At 38.4% G+C, this 21,173-nt stretch overlaps 1 protein-coding gene across 1 annotated transcript in view; it reads left to right on the top strand.

Moving 5' to 3' along the window:
• Positions 1 to 4,225: 4,225 nt before the first annotated feature.
• The window catches only part of LOC311279432 (uncharacterized protein), a gene marked incomplete at its 5' end in the record, with an annotated part of 86,484 nt that continues 69,536 nt past the window's right edge, over positions 4,226 to 21,173 (top strand). Inside the window, 11 exons of the mRNA XM_084390936.1 lie at positions 4,226 to 4,278; positions 5,397 to 5,449; positions 6,304 to 6,729; positions 6,827 to 6,883; positions 15,842 to 15,898; positions 15,998 to 16,012; positions 16,108 to 16,161; positions 16,261 to 16,275; positions 16,369 to 16,422; positions 16,522 to 16,536; positions 16,634 to 16,690. Of these exons, the coding sequence (XP_084247062.1) occupies positions 4,226 to 4,278; positions 5,397 to 5,449; positions 6,304 to 6,729; positions 6,827 to 6,883; positions 15,842 to 15,898; positions 15,998 to 16,012; positions 16,108 to 16,161; positions 16,261 to 16,275; positions 16,369 to 16,422; positions 16,522 to 16,536; positions 16,634 to 16,690 (856 nt within the window). The remainder of the gene's footprint in view (positions 4,279 to 5,396; positions 5,450 to 6,303; positions 6,730 to 6,826; positions 6,884 to 15,841; positions 15,899 to 15,997; positions 16,013 to 16,107; positions 16,162 to 16,260; positions 16,276 to 16,368; positions 16,423 to 16,521; positions 16,537 to 16,633; positions 16,691 to 21,173) is intronic.

Consider the following 21,173-nt stretch of genomic DNA (forward strand, 5'->3'; position numbering starts at 1 on the left):
CTGCAGACGGATGGTATGTTTCACGGCGATGGTATGGCCAAATGACAGCTCATCAAGCGCAAAAACCTCAGGGATGGAGTTCAGTTTATCTCGAATGCGTGCCTTCCACTCCTCTGGCATTGGGGAGTCATCCAGATTGAATGAATGTTTGCCATTTGATGTTTGTGAATCGACTTGTGCAGAGGAGGTCATGGGCATTACACTTTGAACTGCAGACACTTCACCAATAACACACTTTGGAAGTAGGGTGACAGTGTGATCTGAGGTGTTGCTGAGGACTACAGGGATCTTGTTTGAAGCTCTTGTGTTTATGTTTATTAGTGCACACTGAATGAACAACCCACCCGGCAGGAAGGAAGATTCGGGGGGTTCAACGACAAATGTCATATTGGAATTGGCTTTTCCGACTCTAACATCTCCAAAAAGACACATTTTGTGTCTTGCCGGAATAGTAATGGGCTTTTCTCCGTGCAATTTCACTAGGCAAGCTTTAGCTTCACTTTCGCGTACTCGGGCCACATGTTGGAGTAGTACTGCAAAACTGTCTGATCTTCTGAGAAACTTGGATTTGTCATAGCTTATTCCACGTTGGTATAACTCAAGCAAGACATTTGTGCCAATTAAGACAGGAACCTTGCTATTGAACTGGTTCTCAGGGACAATGAGTGCTAAAACAGACATTTGCTCTTCGGTTCCAGTAACATTCTCAGGGAAGGTTAAGTGGACTTCCACGTACCCCAGGTAAGGCACTGCTTGACCTCCAGCCCCTTCGACCTCGAGAAGATTGTGTATCGACTGAACAGGTAAGCTTGACATGTATTTAGAATGAAAAGTCTCTGAAATTGTTGTTACTTGGGATCCAGTGTCGAGAATGGCATCACATTTAATGTCTCCAACAGAGATGTTCGAAGTGCAACGAGGTCCCACAAGTCCAGGCGGCAATTTGCAGCCAGAAGAACTACTGCTTTCAGAAGAGCACTCTTTGTGAGTCATTGCTATGGGACATTCTTTGTCCTCAGCTCCTGGTCGCCCCAAGGCAGGAGCCTCTAGAAGTTTAAAGATGTTTTGTTGGCTCCCTGCTTGGCCCAGAATTTGCTTCGTTTTTCTTTGAGCTCTGCATTCTTTTTCCGGACGAGGCCTGGATTGGGTTCAAAAGTGCACTTTGCAGCGATGTGGCCATCACCCCCACATTTAAAACAGAACCAGGGCTTAGGTGGTGTCGGAGAATGGGGGTTTGAGTCTCTATTGGAAGCTTGCGCGAGTAAACTTTCAGTCTTAGCAGGCGGTTCACTTTGGGCTGGACGGCTCTGCACTCCCTCATGCCTTCCTCCTTTCTTTCCCTGCTGTATTAGCTTTGCAACCTGTATCCTCAACTCTGCAACTTCCTTTTCTAGTTTAGAATCTGTCTCGTGTTTCTTTGTTGCAGTGGGGGCAGCTTCAGGTTCGAATACTGGCATGCTCATAACTGAATGAACATGTACAGCAGCTTTCGTACTTCCAAGGTGCTTTTTCATGCGATCCATCTTTGCTGCCCTCCTATCCTCCTCCGTTCTCAAAAGCAACAACAATTCTGGGAATGAGGGGGGATTGGGTTTCCTGTGTTCGAGCTGCAGGCCAATGATCAGACTCTGGTCCCAGCATCCCCTACAGAATTGCCGGAGTAAATACTTGTCAGACTCTGCAGCTGAAACTCCCCCTCTGGTTACGGCTTTGGTGAGGAGAGTCTGGAGACGGCCCAAATAGACAGAGGGTTTTTCACCTGAGTTTTGGTTAGAGCCCAGGAAGGTAGCAAATAGCTCCTCTCCATCTTCGACCACTCCAAATGCTGACTCGAGCTGGGTGAGGTAAGCTTGGGGGGTTGCATCCGTCCCAAGCGGCTTAACAATATCCGCTGCTGGGCTGAGGAGACTCTCCAATATTCTCCTTACTTTCTGTGAATCAGAGACAGACACGTCCTTAAGAAGTAGGTCTACCTGAGTACGCCAGGAATCATAATCAACTTCTCCATTCGGTTTTGGCAGCCGCCCCGAGAATGTACGGATCCTGCTTTGACTGTAGCTAGATGGTGTGGAGTCACTACGAATGAAATGTTCAACAATAACTTTTTGGACATGAGGTGGGAAATGGATTCCTTGTAGCAGTAGTTGGGATGTTTCGAGTGACTGCATCAAATGGATTAGCAATATCATTGTTGGTTTGCATATCACCATCTGCACTGCTACCATTTGTGGAGACAGCAACAGGATTTTCAGAGGGCTGTAGCTGAGTATCCGGGCTTTGCGGAGGGCCAAGTTCTGTCTGGGGCTGGGCACTCTGCAGTTCACTTTGAAGTGCTTCCCAAAAGCCAGCTTTACTAATTCCAGCAAGAGAGCTCAATTCAGCTAAACATTTCTGAGCGAGTTCTCGTCCGAGTTCTGCTTGGCATAGCTCACGGACTGTCTTGACACACCAGGTAACTGCTGGATCATTGGGAACTCTGACTACTTTCTTAATGTCCCCGTTAACTTTAAAGAACTCTGTAATGTCATCATCAGAATAGGCTTCGTCTATGCCTGTGACATATAGACAACTAGGCCCATGCACATTAAACTGATTGCAAAGATCCATTTTGCAGTAAATGCAATCTTAGTGTACTTCAGCTTTGGGGTGGAGTCTATTTTACACACTGTACCAACCTCCTGGCTGGCTCGCCACGACTGTAACCCTACGGTGGTAGTTCTGCTTATAGGCAGGCTAAGAATCTATTGTAGGAGTTATCTAAATCTAGATTCGATGAGGAGGTTGGTTATATACTAATCATATGGTCAGAAGACGCATATATTCCACTCCAAATGAAGCACAGGACAACAGATTAAAGTTTGAATGTGGTTCTTATTCAAATTATTTTTCTTATGTTCTTATTCAAATTATTTTTCTTATGTTCTTATTCAAAATTCAATATTTAGCTCAGTTCACACAGCATTAGTACCATTGATGTTAACAAATCGGCCACAATTTCCTGAGATCTCATGAAACAAGAAAACAACAAAAAAAAATCTTTCAAAGAAAAAAATTGTTACCCTTGAGTGCACTCAAATATTTTAACTGCCCAACCACCCCTTCAATACTTAGCGTCCATGTCAAACCACCCAATGGAACCGTTGCAGCGCTGTTAGTTGAGGCAGTGGACCAGGGAACCAGGCACCAGGGCGAACAGAGAGGAATCCAGCTTCGGTGGAAGGAACACCAGGGATCCGGGACCAGAAGAAGCCTAAAAAAAAACCAGTCTACACAAAAATGTGCAGAAAATTAAATAATGTTCAACTAAATGTCCTTTTTCCATCTTTCCATCATTTAAAAGTCCATATGTTCAATAATACAACTTAAAATTAAAATCAATAAAATGGAACTGGACAAACAAAAGTACAGTATAGCATAGTAACTCAAAATTGACATACTTGACTCACAACAAAATTATTTCCTTTCAAAATGCATTTTTCATTGTACCAAAATTAGAATATACAACAAAATGTACCTGTGGGGTAACATCCACTGCTATTATAGATAGCCAGACTGGTTTTTAATCCACTGTGATCCACTGTAACGTTGAAATGTAAATTTTTTAGTCATTTCACCATTTTAGCTTCAAGCTAATCAACACAAAATGATAGTTTTCACTCACCGAGATAACTTTGTTTTACAACAAGTGTTGTCTAATTTTCAATGTAGTTCAACCTCAAGGATATATTTCGTTTTCTAAATCAGTTTAAATCCTAATATTTACTTCTGCTCTGGCTCCCGTTTTTCCAGGCTTTTTTTAAGGCAAGGCGAATGGCAGAAAACAGCAGAAGAAGAACGTTTCATTGTGCACTGCCACCTAGTGGTGAACTAGATATTGCACTTTACTCTAGTTTAAGTGTTTGCATTAAAGGTCATTTCAGGACTTTATTGGGGCAAAATTGACAGGGTTACACTGGCATAGACTTTCCCGGGGAGGCTGAGAAGTGTGATCCCCCTGTAGTTGAAACACACCCTCCGGTCCCCCTTCTTAAAAAGAGGGAACAACACCCCGGTCTGCCAGCCCAAAGGCACTGTCCCCGACCGCCACGTGATGTTGCAGAGGCGTGTCAGCCAAGACATCCCCACCACATCCAGAGACTTGAGGTACTCAGGGCAGATCTCATCCACCCCTGGTGCCTTGTCACCGAGGAGCTTCTTGACTACCTCGGTGACTTCAGCTTGGGTGATGGATGAGTCCACCTTCGAGCCCTCAGCCTCTGCTTCCTCAATGGAAGATGTGTCAGTGTGATTGAGGAGTGTTAGCAGTTCAAACTAATATAACATAATTTACGTCTTTCAATGATTGGTTGATATCAAGCTATATCAGGTAGCCTTCTATGCCATGTTACTTTTCTCAACACTCCTAAGCACTTAAAGTGAAATACTCGATGGTGATTGGCTAATCTCTTTTTTTACCAACGGATTCTCCGGCTATGGATTTGCCTCCCTCTCCCTTTTTTCTATCCCCTCAGACTCGCATTTCGCATATTCGGCACATTCTGGGAAGAAGCGTGTGGTGGTTACACTTAAAGATGGGAAATTACAAACAAGAAATCCACATTCTGAGACATACATTTTAGATACACAGTAAAATCCCTGGTGTTAAATTTAACACTGCTCTGTGTTTAAATGGGAACCACCAGCAGAGTGTTAAAAGTAACACTGATGCAGTGTTAGAGTTAATGAGATAATTAAGTGATTAATTGAGTGATGATTGAGCACTGAAGACACCTGATGTTAACAAGCAGAATCACGGAAGAAAAGAGAAACACAAGAACTACAACTGACTTCTGGAGTTGAAACCAACTGAAGATAAAATAAGCCAAACTAAAGGAAACACTTCAATAAAACATCAACATCTAAACCTCTGTTAATTTTCAAAAAGATCTTCTGTAGATGATTGACAGAAATAAGGTCAAACTGGTTTGTAATAAGAGAGATTTCATGTCTTTTCTGTTGATTTCATAAAGGCTGTGTCTGGAAGTCAGTTGTGGTTGTTTTGTTTCTCTTTTCTTCAGTGATTCTGCGTGTTATCATCTAGGGCTGGGCGATAAATAGATTTAATCAATTAACTCGAATGTGTAGTTTACGTCGACTTGTTTGAATGAAAATCGGTTTTCTCTTTAACATTCACTGAATCTCCCCTCTGGGCTCCCGTAGTTCCGAACGGGCTCAGCGTTTGCCATAGAGATACACAAACAACATGACAAATGAACAAGACCGCGGCAGCACAAACACACCCACCAAAAACATTTACACACTGAATCTGCAGGACTGCCAACTCTCACAAATTAACCTTGAGGCTCACTCAATTGTCACTTTTTACATGCTCTCACGCCACACATCCATTGTCTCAGAGAAATATCGCAGAGCAAAGAGAACACTGACACTGACGGACAAGACAGAGAAGGTTACTATTGATATGAAGCAAATTCCCAGCTCTCAGATTCTGTCAATTTAATTACGAAATTCAAACAATAAAAACTGTTTTTGCGCTTGTAAATGTGAAGTGACAGATCGCTGACAGGTCTCAGTTCAAGTGGTACGTTAACCGACCATGTTACTCTTTACTAGATAATAGTAAATAAACGTTAAATAGCATGTTAGTTTAACTTAAAATTGCTATAGAGAGGAGTATTTTGCTAAATATAACTATATTACATATTTATTATATTTGACCTATATCATTAAAATATTATAACGTTGTTATTATAAAAAGCGCTTTATATTTAATTTGAGATGTTATTTTTAATCTTTAATAATACCAGCTGACAGGGCTCTTTATGTTTACAGAATTAGGTGAGATTTTTTTTTTTTTTTTTGGAGAACGATTAACCAAAGGTGCAAAGTCCAGGTTCAGAAAGTAAAAGTCCTCCTCAGTATTTTGTTCCTATCACCTGGATTTGCTAATTCAGCAGGAGAGAGAACTAATTAGTGAAATCAGCTGAGTTCATGGGTGGAATAAACATATGGCAGGACTTTTACTTTCTGACCCCTGGACATTCCACCTCTGCGATTAACATAACACATTAACATATCTACTGTACCTAATATTTATCCAAAGGAATCGATATTGATTCAAGATCAGAATCAGATCACAAGAATTTAATTGAAATTGTGAAATGTGTGTCAAGCAATAGCATACCAGTCATTGTACCATGTAAATATTGTGTTGTCACTAAATTTAATAAAAAAAATAAAAAAAAATAAAAAAGTTAACAAATTTAGAGCTTTTAGCTTTATGGGCTTTTTTTTTTACAACAGATTTTCGTTCTGCTGACCCCTGCTACGACTACACAGTGCTGGATGATCCATGGAGAGCCAACAGCAGACAATATTACTACCACTACTACTACTACTACTACAATAACTACTACTGCAACTACTACTACAAGTGTGACACCAATGTCATTTGGAGCGGCTGGTATCGTCTCTTCATTAACGGCCTGAGCGCTCATATCCCAGACACATGTGTTGCTCAGTACAGCTGTGGCACTGAAGTCCCGCTCTGGATACGTGGTGGACACCCAACAGTTGAAGATGGAGTCGTCACTCGAGATGTCTGCGGTCACTATGATAATTACTGCTGCTATTACGGGTCTTTTCCCATTAAAGTCAAAGCCTGTCCAGGCAATTATTATGTCTATGAGCTGGTTAGACCAACTTACTGCTGTTCAACATACTGTGCAGGTAATAATATTCATGAGCTCTTTCTACACATTCATGATAATCACTATTCATTAATCTGTTCATCTGTTCATTAATCACTATTCATCCAAACTTACAGACACTGGCAGCATTAACACCAGCTCTCCAGCTGTCACACCAGTGACCATCTCACCTGGTAATGTTACACACTGTGTTTCCATTGGTTTATTTTCTTAACTAGCAGGCAATCAGCAGTTCATACTGAGTTGTTTAATCAGATCTTGAGAGAGTTAATGTATTTTATCTTCAGTTCATCTAAGGCTGTGTCTGAATAAAGTTGTAGTTTGTGTTCTTATTACTCTTTCGAAAGATGATTGAAAGAATGTTTCAGGAACATCATACCAACCTTTAAATAACATTCTAGTAACATTAAGGAACCTGGACATTTTTATGATACACAGCTGAACTGAAATAACTAATAATATCAGTAACCATGACAACTAAAGAGTGGAAGAAAAACTGAAGAAAGGAAAACATGAACTAATGATTACAAACTAAAAGTCCATGAAAACTAAACTAAATGACACACATAACTGATAATCAGTAACACTAAACTTAACAAATAACTATTAATAAGCAGTAATTAGGAGTTTATTGAGGCAAAAGTCGTTAGTTAATTGTGAGAATTGGACCGCAATCAAAAAGTGCGACGAGCATGGTTTTTGATTTGAAGTAGGGCTGGGCGATATATCGCATGACATTGTTATGCGCATCTTGTCAGTAAAGCCGGTTCCTTGATTAGTAGTAAATCGCCTTCACCTGCTTTCAGATGGAGCGGCATTCACTACACAGCAAAAACTCCAGTGTTAAATTAACACTCCTGGGAGTGTATATGAGTCCACACTCAAGAGTGTTAAAGTTAATGACATAATTAAGTGATAAATTTTGTGATGATTGAGCATTATTGAAGACACCTGATGTTAATAAGCAGAATCACCAAAGGAGAAAATCACAAATTGTAAGCCACCGTTATGGCGATCAGTGTTTGCTTTAGTTGGGCTCTTGACCCTTATACATTTACTTTAAATATTGTTTGTCTGCTGTTATTGATTTATAACTGCTGTTATTGATTTATAACAGTCAAACGAACAAAGAAAAGTGTGATCTGATAAGTGTTGGTTTATGTTTTGACATAATCATGCTGTGATCTGAAAAATAAAACTTGTTGAGATAGTTTGGTTTAACTTGTTAGCAGCAGCTTTGTGATTCTACAGCCTATGATTATCAGTATTTTTCTTACAATCCACAATATTTAATAAACATTATTCTGATCAAAACACTTTCAAATTAATTTATTTAGAAACACAGACATCAATAATCAGCCTGTGAATCTCAACAATGGTGACAATAATAAAGCATGTTGCAGTGGCTGCCACCAATCACAACTCATTAATGGCTCCCATCATGCATTGCGGTATGAATAAATTATGATCTGAATTGTCTATGTAATTTACTTTTCCTAACTGAATATTCTGCTCGTCACCATTGTTGAGATGCATAGACTGAATCTTGGCATCTGTGTGTGCTTGAAAGATTTTTTTTTTTTTTTTTTAAACAACTTTTAAGAAATTCTTTATATTATATCTAAACTTCTGGATATGTATGCAGAATCACAGTTATGCTGTAACCAACAACATAAATCTAAGTCAGAAATAAGGATCTTAATGAGTTCAGTGACCAAGTTCAAATGATGATTGTCGTAATATAACCAACACCATCAGATCACTTTTTTTCTTTGTTCCTCTGGCAGTTATAACTCAGATACAGCAGCCAAACTAAATCTAAAGTAAACATATAAGGGTCAAGAGCCCAACTAAAGCAAACAATGATCGCCATAACGGTGGCTTACAATTTGAGATTTTCTCCTTCAGTGATTCTGCTTGTTAACATCAGGTGTCTGCAATAATGCTCAATCATCACTAAATTAATCACTTAATTATCTCATTAACTTTAACATTGCTTCGGTGTTACTTATAACACTCTGAATGTGGACTATATAAACAATGAGCAGTGTTAATTTAACACTGAGGACTTAGATGTGTTGGAATATTAGAAATCAACGTTCCTATAATGTTGAATTTTAAATCGAAATGAAGTTAAAAAAGAACGTTTGAGGAACATTATACCTTTTAAAACACGTTCCTCTAATGTCAAGAAAACTGGACATTTTTTATGTTCCCAGAACTAACATATTTGTTAGTATATTTGCATATATAGTATGTATAGTTACAATATTTGGAGAACGTTCTTATAGTCGTTAGCTGGGAAGCAATTCTCCAGTGTGTTCATGTTTTTACTCCCGTACGTCTGACCACGGTAGTTCAAGAAATGACCTGGAGATGATTTCCACGTTAAGGCAGAGCTGCAGAGCACACCTATTATGTAATTGCTACGTCAGATGGTAGTTCGAAGGTGTTTGCCAGCCAAAGCTAACTTTTCCAGAAAGTTCGCTTTGGCAATCTGTTTCAAACTCCCAAAACAAACTCCAATGAACTTCATTTTGGCCTGATTTTTGACACCAGTTTGTTCTTTGATTTCACTTGAAGTACAGTATATTAGGGCCTTCACTTAACATTTCTGCGGGGTCTTAAAGGGCATTCACACAGTGTTGGAATTACTGTAATAATGAGATTTCGATTTGTAGAAAGCTTTCACCTTCCTCATAGAACTCATAATTACAACTTGTAAACTCAGAATTTTCGGAGAGCTCCAACTTGTACCATGAGACCGCTGCAGATCCATTTTGCCATTCATACTGTTGCCATAGAAATGCATCATTTTCAATCCAAGGACGTGAACATTAAATATTAAATTTTTCTTCTTTCTTGTTTTTAATGTTTTCAATACAGATCTCTCTGTTGACCCCTGCTACAATTACACTGTGCTAGACGATCCAAGGAGAGCCACCAGTTATAGATATTCCTTCTCCATGTGTGACGTCTCTGTTACCTGGAGAGGCTGGTATCGTCTCTTCTTTTACGGCTTGAATGTTCAGATCCCAGACACATGTGTCGCAACATACAGGTGTGGCACTGCTGCCCCGCTGTGGATACGTGGTGGACACCCAACAGTTGAGGATGGAGTCGTCACTCGAGATGTTTGTAGTCACTGGAGCGATAACTGCTGCATTTTTGGGTCTTTTCCCATTAAAGTCAAAGCCTGTCCAGGCAATTATTATGTCTATGAGCTGGTTAGTCCAACTTTATGCAATTCAGCATACTGTGCAGGTAATTATATTCATATGAGCTCTTTCTACACATTAATGATTTTTATGTTTCTGTTCATTAATCACTATTCATCCAAACTTTCAGACGTTAGCAGCATTAACATCAGCTATACATTTGATACACCAGCGTTCATCTCAACTGGTAATGTAACACACTGTGTCTCTTTGGTTATTTTCTGGCCTGATGAATGGGATGATCTGTACCAGTGAATCTGTGTGAGTGAGTGGGTTTGTGTTAGTAAGTGAAGATGCCTGAAATGGAGTTATGAGGAACTACTTCCTTGAACCACCATCTCTGGCTGCACATAAAGACCATGTAAATAGATTACATTAAAGTCATGATGAAACAAAGTAGTGACAGATCTTTTCCCTGTTGTTACATACAGCCAAATGTAACAGATTATCAAAAACTGAAAATGTAGGGTGGCAACAACTATGCATCAGTTGTTGGTTGAGTGTTGAGTTGTGGGTGTGGCTCTCGGAAACAGGCAGATGAACGTGAGCCTGCAGAGGCACACTGTAAAATCCAAGAGTTGTTCTAGCTAACACTTTTTAGTTGACTTTACTGGTAACACTTCATTCTCTTTAGGGAACACATGATTGGTTCCCGCTGTATTGGTAGGCAATGAGCTTGCTGTTCAACATTCAAATTCATGTTTTATTAACTAAGTTCGGGAGGAACACGTTCAAATGATCTATCCAGTCAGCACGAGAGGAGGCCTATGTACTTAGCCGACTCATATGTTCCTCGACAGTTTTTAGCATCCCTCTGTCACTCTGACTCCTTACTCTTGGCAGGATCCTATCACAGCCAGGGATATAGCCGGCGGAGTACTTATATTAGATGTACTTAGATTATTTGTAAGCATGAACTCGTGAATTGCCTATTATTTGCTGTAGCAGTTTTTCAGCATGCTTTCAGAAACCCTACACCTTCCCCAACTCCACCTGTATAGATCTGCTACAGGGGTGATTATGTTTTTACAGCAGCAGCATGTCTTGCTTTCTCATAGCACCATGTCGTGTGTGTATTTGCAGTGGCAGGTCCCGTACTTGCTCTGCAGCAGCAATAAAAAAGGTCTATTCCGCCAAGACCAAACACATTAACATTGTCATACTCATTATGAGGGCTGCACAATTAATTGCAATTTCCATGTAATCACACTTAAATCGAGATGGCTTATCGCGATTTTGAAATCGCAAAGGCTGCGATTATTTTATATGCGCAGCTTGTCATTGATGTACCGCTCTGTAAACGCTGCTCCATATGAAAGCACTGTGAGTTTGAATCACTTCAAAAAGCAACACGCGTCAAACATCTTTCCTAACATGAGAAGCATTTATTAACCTCTTGAATGCCCCTTAAAAAACAGCATTTAATAACATGTTTTTACTCCAAACTTCATAACGACAGTTGATCATCCTTCTGTGAGATGATTTGGCTTCTCACACAGAATAAGGCAGTTGTGTGTTTATTGGTCATGTTTAATCAATCAAAGCATTTCAATCTCCTGTTTATTCAACTACAGCCACAGGGATTTCCTGGAATGACAGAGGTTATCTACTTCTGTGATGGGGCATATTTGGCATGTCTGCACGACAGCACCCTCTGGTGTTCAGATGGAGCAGCATTTACTACCGATCAGCCGCACTGCACTGACAAACTGTGCATAAAATAATCGCAGCCTTTGCCAAATTGCGTGCGGTTCCAGTGCGATTAATTGTGCAGCCCTACTCATTATCATGCCAAACTCTCAGAGAGTTCTTTTTTGACAGAATTATATTTACATGTTTCCTCAGTTGGAGCAAATAGTACTTGAGACTACATGAGCTCTTTTTTATTGTGTGTTTGTTAATTCATTGCTATTCATCAGTTGTTGTTTTTTTGCTTTGTTTTTTAAGCTGTTACTAACTTCAGCAACATCAATACAACAGTCACACCAGAGACGACCTCAGCTGGTAATGTAGTCTTATGTTTCCTCTGTTGGATTGTGTTTTGGCTGAATGATTGTGGATCTGTAGAATTGAACAGGTGTGTGTGTGTGTTTGTGTATCTAGATAAAGACGAGCAGAGTTGGAAAGAATACTTGTGTCTACATGAGCTCTTTTTATTGTGAGTTTGTTAAATCATTGGTATTCATCAGTATTTTTATTTTTTATTTTTTTCCAGCTGTTACTAACATCAGCAGCACCGATACAACAGTCACACCAGAGACGACCTCAGCTGGTAATGTAGTCTGATGTTTCCTCTGTTGGATTGTGTTTTGTCTGAATGTTTGTGGATCTGTAGAATTGAACACGTGTGTGAGTGTGTTTGTGTATCTAGATACAGATGATCAGAGGTGGACAGAGTACTTATATCTACTAGAGCTCTTTTTATTGTGTGTTTAATTCATTAGGATTCATCAGTCATTATTTTTTTCAGCTGTTACTAACATCAGCAGCACCGATACAACAGTCACACCAGAGACGACCTCAGCTGGTAATGTACTCTGATGTTTCCTCTGTTGGATTGTGTTTTGGCTGAATGTTTGTGGATCTGTAGAATTGAACACGTGTGTGAGTGTGTTTGTGTCTCTAGATAGAGACGAGCAGAGTTGGAAAGAATACTTATGTCTACATGAGCTCTTTTTATTGTGAGTTTGTTAAATCATTGGTATTCATCAGTAATTTTCTTTTTTTTTCAGCTGTTACTAACATCAGCAACACCGATACAACAGTCACACCAGAGACGACCTCAGCTGGTAATGTATTCTGATGTTTCCTCTGTTGGATTGAACTGTTAACCCTTGCTGTAAAAAAAGGCCAAATTCTGACAATATCATACCATTTTCCTTTAAAACAGTAATATACCGTAGATAACAAAAATAGATTACAGGAATATACTGTGAATTAACAGTGCTCAAAGTCGACACTCAGAGGCTGTTTTCCCAATCACACCCTATACCCTCATTCACTATTCCCTACATTAGTTCACTAATATAGTCCACTTGACAGAGTGAATGAAAAGAAGTGAGTGAATTGAGACACTGATGAACACCTGATAAGCAGAATCACTGAAGGACAGAGAAACAAGAACAGAAAAAAGAGAAACACAAGAACTACAACTGACTTCCAGTTTACAAACCAGTTTACGATTATTTCTTTCATACATGTACAAAAGTTCTTGTTGAGAATTAACAGAGATTTAGTTAATAATAAAGTTTGTTGTCACCATGATGGAGATCAGTATTTGCTTTAGTTGGTCTCTTGTCCCTTTACTTCTTACCATTTATCTCTCTCTGACTGTTGTAACAGTGAGTTTATAAAACACATTTGTTATGGCAAGAAAGAGTCAAGAGGAAAATGATCAGATCTTTTGGGGATTTTGTGATGATGTCTCATGTCTGATTCTCTGATCTTTTCTGTGTATATTCTTAGAATTAATATATTAGTATACTCTTTGCAAAGTATTTCATATTTTGCATATATCTGTGAGTCTACAACATGATATCAACATTACTGTAATCAGGTCTTCTGAAGAATATCGTAATCGTATAGTGCTCTAAAACATTTTTGGGCTCCTGCTTGATTCACTCTCACACACACACACACTCACTCTCACACACACACTCACTCACACACACACTCACACACTCACACACTCACACACTCACACACTCACACACTCTCACACACACACACACACACACACACACACACACACACACACACTCTCACACACACACACTCTCACACACACACACTCTCACACACACACACACACACACACACACACACACACACACACTCACACACACACTCTCACACACACACACTCACACACACACACACACACACACACACACACACACACTCTCACACACACACACACACACACACACACACACACACACACACACACACACACACACACACACACACACACACACACACACACACACACACACACACACACACACACACTCACTCTCACACACACACACTCTCACACACACACACACTCTCACACACACACACACACACACTCTCACACACACACACACTCTCACACACACACACACTCTCTCTCTCACACACACACACACACACACACACACACACACACACACACACACACACACACACACACACACACACACACACACACACACACACACACTCACTCACTCACTCACTCACTCACTCACTCACTCACTCACTCACTCACACACACACACACACACACACACACACACACACACACACACACACACACACACACACACACACACACACACACACACACACACACACACACACACACACACACACACACACACACACACACACACACACACACACACACACACACACACAATCAGCACATGAATCTCAACAATGGTGACAATCAAAAGTTTCATGTCGCAATGCATGCTGGGTTCCAGGATAATATAAAACTCCCAGCATGCACTGCTGCATGAATAATAATAATAAAAAAAAAAAAAACATTGCCACCATTGTTGAGATTCATGTGCTAATTTGTCATATCTCTGACTCTGTTATTTTTGGTTATGTATGATGTGTAAAAAAAAAAAGATTCATTGTAATTTATTGCTGTGGTTTCACAGTGGTGCTAATGTAACACTTTTGATTGAGGACTAAACTCTGACTGAGTGAGAATGAATTTCTTAGTGAATGAACAGGCTATATGATGATTTTGTCATCATAATCATTATAACTGCAATCATTCATAAACTGTGTGTGTGCACAAGTGTGACCAGTAAACACAGCTCAAACAGAAAAAAAAAAAAAAAGAAACACTAATGTTTTAGCATCAGCAACCCAACTAAAGCAAGCACTGATCTCTATAATGGTAACTTCAAACAAACATTTTCAATTAAACATCTCAATAACAACTTCGGTAGATGTATGACAGAAATAAAGTCATACTGTTTAATAATAAGTATAATAATGTGTAATGGCTGGAAGTCAGTTGTAGTTCTTGTGTTTCTCTATTTTCTGTTCGTGTGTTTCTCTTTTCTTCAGTGATTCTGCTTGTTAACAGCAGGTGTTCATCACTAATGCTCAACAATCACTTACATATTCTCTTAATTATCTCACTGCAACACTGTCTCAATGTTACTTTTACTCTTTGTAGTGTGGATTTCCTGTGGGGTTGAAAGGGTTAACAGTGTAAGATAAAAAGACACACCCACGAAATGTATTTTAACAGTAATAAACTGTAAGTTATAAAACAGGTTTATACTGGCAACACTGTTGCCAGTAGTTTACTGTAAAATCTTGTTTGTGGGTCATCATTGTGCAGAAGAGTAGAGCCTGTGCTTCAGTCCAGGAGAAGATCTACAAACATTGATGATTTGCTGCATATTGCTTTATTTAAAAGGCAGTGATTGTGTAGTTGCTGGTCCAGTGGAAATCTCTTTATTTACAAAAGTTTTTTTGTGGTCTCTAATGAAAAAAGTTCACAGTAGTACTTTGCTCACATTATTTGTGCATTATAAATTTGAGTTAATACATTTAAATGACAGTTGGTCAATTTAAGACAGTCGGTTTCTGCAAGTGTAATTAACTTGAGTTTTAATTTAGTGTGTTTTTACAGTAACATACTGTATAATTAACAGTATATTACTGGCAACAGTGTTGCCAGTATTTTACTGTAAAAAACCCCGGTAAGGTCTAACAGTGTGGGTTTTGGCTGAATGATTGTGGATCTGTAGAATTGAACAGGTGTGTGAGTGTGTTTGTGTCTCAAGATAAAGACAAGCAGAGTTGGAAAGAATACTTGTGTCTACATGAGCTCTTTTTATTGTGAGTTTGTTAATTCATTGCTATTCATCAGTTTTTTTTTGTTGTTGTTTTTTTCAGCTGTTACTAACTTAAGCAGCACCGATACAACAGTCACACCAGAGACGACCTCAGCTGGTAATGTACTCTGATGTTTCCTCTGTTGGATTGTGTTTTGGCTGAATGATTGTGGATCTCTAGAAATGAACACGTGTGTGAGTGTGTTTGTGTCTCTAGATAGAGACGAGCAGAGTTGGAAAGAATACTTGTGTCTACATGAGCTCTTTTTATTGTGAGTTTGTTAAATCATTGGTATTCATCAGTCAATTTTTTTTTTTTTTTTTTAGCTGTTAACATCAGCAGCACCGATACAACAGTCACACCAGAGACGACCTCAGCTGGTAATGTACTCTGATGTTTCCTCTGTTGGATTGGGTTTTGTCTGAATGATTGTGGATCTGTAGAATTGAACACGTGTGTGAGTGTGTTTGTGTCTCAAGATAAAGACGAGCAGAGTTGGAAAGAATACTTGTGTCTACATGAGCTCTTTTTATTGTGAGTTTGTTAAATCATTGGTATTCATCAGTATTTTTTTTTTTTTTTTTTAGCTGTTAACATCAGCAGCACCGATACAACAGCCACACCAGAGACGACCTCAGCTGGTAATGTACTCTGATGTTTCCTCTGTTGGATTGTGTTTTGGCTGAATGTTTGTGGATCTGTAGAATTGAACACGTGTGTGAGTGTGTTTGTGTCTCAAGATAAAGACAAGCAGAGTTGGAAAGAATACTTGTGTCTACATGAGCTCTTTTTATTGTGAGTTTGTTAAATCATTGGTATTCATCAGTATTTTTATTTTTTATTTTTTTCCAGCTGTTACTAACATCAGCAGCACCGATACAACAGTCACACCAGAGACGACCTCAGCTGGTAATGTACTCTGATGTTTCCTCTGTTGGATTGGGTTTTGTCTGAATGATTGTGGATCTGTAGAATTGAACACGTGTGTGAGTGTGTTTGTGTATCTAGATACAGATGATCAGAGGTGGACAGAGTACTTATATCTACTAGAGCTCTTTTTATTGTGTGTTTAATTCATTAGGATTCATCAGTCATTATTTTTTTCAGCTGTTACTAACATCAGCAGCACCGATACAACAGTCACACCACAGACGACCTCAGCTGGTAATGTACTCTGATGTTTCCTCTGTTGGATTGTGTTTTGGCTGAATGATTGTGGATCTCTAGAAATGAACACGTGTGTGAGTGTGTTTGTGTCTCAAGATAAAGACGAGCAGAGTTGGAAAGAATACTTGTGTCTACATGAGCTCTTTTTATTGTGAGTTTGTTAAATCATTGGTATTCATCAGTATTTTTTTTTTTTTTTTTTAGCTGTTAACATCAGCAGCACCGATACAACAGCCACACCAGAGACGACCTCAGCTGGTAATGTACTCTGATGTTTCCTCTGTTGGATTGTATTTTGGCTGAATGATTGTGGATCTGTAGAATTGAACACGTGTGTGAGTGTGTTTGTGTCTCTAGCCCTTAATCGCTGTTTGGGGTCAAAATGACCCCAATGGACTTTTCCTTCATTTTTTAAAAGTGTTACCTTCATCTCAGGGACATGAAACTCTGTGACTTTTCCTAAATAATCTATCTAAACATGCACACAAAAACTGGGCTTGATTTGGTTGTTCTAAAGGTGTGTAAAAAAAAAAGTACCTTTTAAGCTGTTTGGGGTCAAAATGACCCCACATTGAAAATGAATGGAAAAATGAAAAAAATGACTTTTTAAAATTTAGTTTGTCAAAAAAATAAAAGTAAATCCATTATAAATCTGAAAATTTTTACAAATAAACCAAGGTCTGGTCCTAGAGCATAAATAAAAAGTAGAACGAACTTTCTATCTCATACACACACACTCACACACACACACAAACACACACATGTATGTGACTGCAACAGAAAGCATTTTTACAGAAATTGGCAAATAAAATAAACAAAACTGGCATAAATCTAAAAAAAATTACATTTAAATAAAGGTCTGGTCCTAGAGCATAAACCCAAAGTGGAACGAACTTTCTATCTCATACACACACACACAAACACACACAAACACACACGTATGTCACTGCAACAGAGAGCATTTTTATAGAAATTGGCAAATAAAATCAACTAAACTGGCATAAATCTGAAAAATGTCACATATGCAACATGGAACAAGCTTGCCAACCCCCCCACACACCCACACACCCACACACACACACACACACACACACACACACACACACACACACACACACACTACAGTCATGTCATAGTGGTGACTTGTAATGTTACTGCAAATGTATGTATAATAATTTGCAAAAGCAAGATAATTCAAAATATATCAGAAAACAACAACAAATTATAACTCTGACAAAACTACATATTTTTTATGTATTTCAAAATGTTTAAATAAATATTCACATAATATATATCATAAAGTTGTGAGGAGAAGTTTAAGTATCAAGAAAAATGAAGTGAAAATGAATGAGTCTCTATGGCCCTCTATTGGATATATGTGGTCATTGCAATTTCTTTCTTTAATTATAATTTCTAAAGTTTTTCCACAAACCAGCAGATGTCAGTATTCTATCCCTAACACATAGAGCAATGTCCAAAAACTATTTAGATTTAATTAAGATCATCATTTAAGTGATTTTTTCTTTAAAAAATCTTTTTTCATGAGCCAATTTATGGCCTAGTTATGTAATTGTGCAGTAAATAGGTAAAAAACTTCAAAATTTCCACAAAAACACAGCATAAATGTATAGTTAAGAAGTAAATAAAAAAAATGATATATAGTTTTCCATTTAAAAAATGTATATTTCCTTATGCAATCGCTCTTTAAAAGTTTGGGGTCAAAATGACCCCAAACATCTTAAGGATTATCCTTTTTTAACAGCGATTAAGGGCTAGATAAAGACGAGCAGAATTGGAAAGAATACTTGTGTCTACATGAGCTCTTTTTATTGTGAGTTTGTTAAATCATTGGTATTCATCAGTATTTTTATTTTTTATTTTTTTCCAGCTGTTACTAACATCAGCAGCACCGATACAACAGTCACACCAGAGACGACCTCAGCTGGTAATGTACTCTGATGTTTCCTCTGTTGGATTGGGTTTTGTCTGAATGATTGTGGATCTGTAGAATTGAACACGTGTGTGAGTGTGTTTGCGTAGTGGTTAAACATGAGATATAATTCATCTTGTGTATATCTAACGGGCAATATTTGGTCTCGTGAATCTATAATTTGTTCCCTGGCCAATCGGTTTGGCTAAGGGCTAAGTGAAGTTTCATAACTTTATATATTTATATACACTGTAAACCCAGATTTTGTTTCTAATTAAACTTACGAGTGATTATTACTTATTCTTTTATGTTTAGTAAAAACCTGCTATCATTACTAAACAACATTAGTTGTTTGTACTATTTAGCTGAAAGATTCATTGCACTAATCAGGTTTAGCAGAGATAACTTGGTATGTTTAGTTTCATAAGGAAGGGGAGGGGGCCAATTCAAAAACCTGCCTGGTCACGTGAAAAGACCCGCGTCTAATGTACGTCCAAGGGGCTCTACACCTGGCGGGACGAGCACAGGCCTCGGCAGCAGACGGTATTGAGAATTAACAGAGGTTTAGATGTTGATGAATTATTGTTTAATTTGTAGTCACCATGATGGTGATAAGTGTTGGCTTTAGCTGGGCTCTTACCCTTGACATTTGACGATTAGTTTTTCATTGGCTGCTTTACCTGTGTGTTTAAAAGACACAATTGTTATAGCAAAAAAGTCAAGAATAAAGTGATCCAGTGACTATGACTGCATATTGATATTGTCATCAATAAAGATTATAAGTCAGTAGCACCTCATTTCATCTACACCTCATTTCATTCAAATTGGGTGAATGTGAGCCTCCCCTTAGAGTAGGTAAGGACAGCCGAGCACCCCCTTCCCCAAAATCCCTCTGCCTGCCCTAACCCACACACGCCTCTGCAGTAATTGCCATCTTTTGTGTGTTCAAGGCAATGATGAGTTTCAATAAAAAATGATAAAATGTAAATATTATTTTATTTCCACAACTTTCTTAAAAGTGCATTCATAAACGATTCTTTGCAACAGCAAATAATTTACAACTTTATGCAGGCCTAATTGAGGCTACTTTATAATCACTGAACATCAGTAGGCCTAACCACAAGTCAACTAAACATGCTTAACGTGCAATCGGCGCCAAAGCTACCGCCGACGACACCTGATGGCTGAAATCGGCACGGTGTGTCTGGGCTTTAAGCGCACATTTGAAGGAGATGCACATCATCTCGAACAAAATCAGCAGTGGTGGAAAGAGTACTGAAAAAACATACTCAAGTAAAAGTACCATTACATTCCAAAAAATGTAGTGTGAGTAGAGTAAAAAGTACTTGTCCAAAAAACTACTTGAGTAAGAGTAAAAAAGTAGCTTGAGAACTCATGAGTAGTGAGTACTGAGCTGCGAATTCTACCCCCTTATAATAAACACTGTGCACTACAATTTATAAATTTAAAAAAATTGCACATACTGTAATTCACATTATATATTTTTTCTTTGTCAGAAAGATTAAAGAATATCTAACGTCCATCTTTTTAAAATGCATCAAATCAGTACACTCATCACCATTTAAATCATATTACAGTACTTGAAAAAAAAGGCATTTAAAATTAGTCGAAAGGCCACTGAGCCTGAGCATGCTATTGTTGCACATAAAATATCAATATTCATAACTGTGCAAAGAATTCAAAAACCTTTAGAAACTCATATGATAGTTCAGCATCACACATGAGATGGGTTAAAAAGAGAGATTAAAAAATACCCAATTTCTCTCCAAAACGGTACCAGTTTTAGTGTTTTGATAAATGAGAATCACTAATATTATCAGATTACCTCACCTAATGCACTGAAAAAGGCAAAGATAGCAGGCTAACACTAATTACACTGTAATTCCATGCTATGTTACAATTTAAACGTAAATGCACATTGTTCTATAAGGGTGGCATCATCCCTTACATTTTACACAGCTACATTTACTCACATTGTAATGCTGATAAATATAATTTGTAAGGAAAATTGTGCATTAAATAGCGGGAAACTTTTACAAAACAAACAAACAAAGAAACAAACACACACACACACAAATGCATGTCTCTTTGTAGTCTCGGCGAAGCTATTTTATCAGCAGCATCCACACACACAAAAACAGTTGAACATGAAAAACGTTTTTGCGCAAGTGAACTTGCCAAATGAAGACGGATTGTATGAAATGAATCAATAATAAAAAAACGAGCTGTAGTTTATTAACGAGCTGTAGTCACGCACTGACAGAAATGCAGTTC

The sequence above is a fragment of the Rutilus rutilus genome (genome assembly GCF_951802725.1).
Source record: "Rutilus rutilus genome assembly, chromosome: 2".
In the NCBI taxonomy this organism is placed as follows: Eukaryota; Metazoa; Chordata; class Actinopteri; order Cypriniformes; family Leuciscidae; genus Rutilus; species Rutilus rutilus.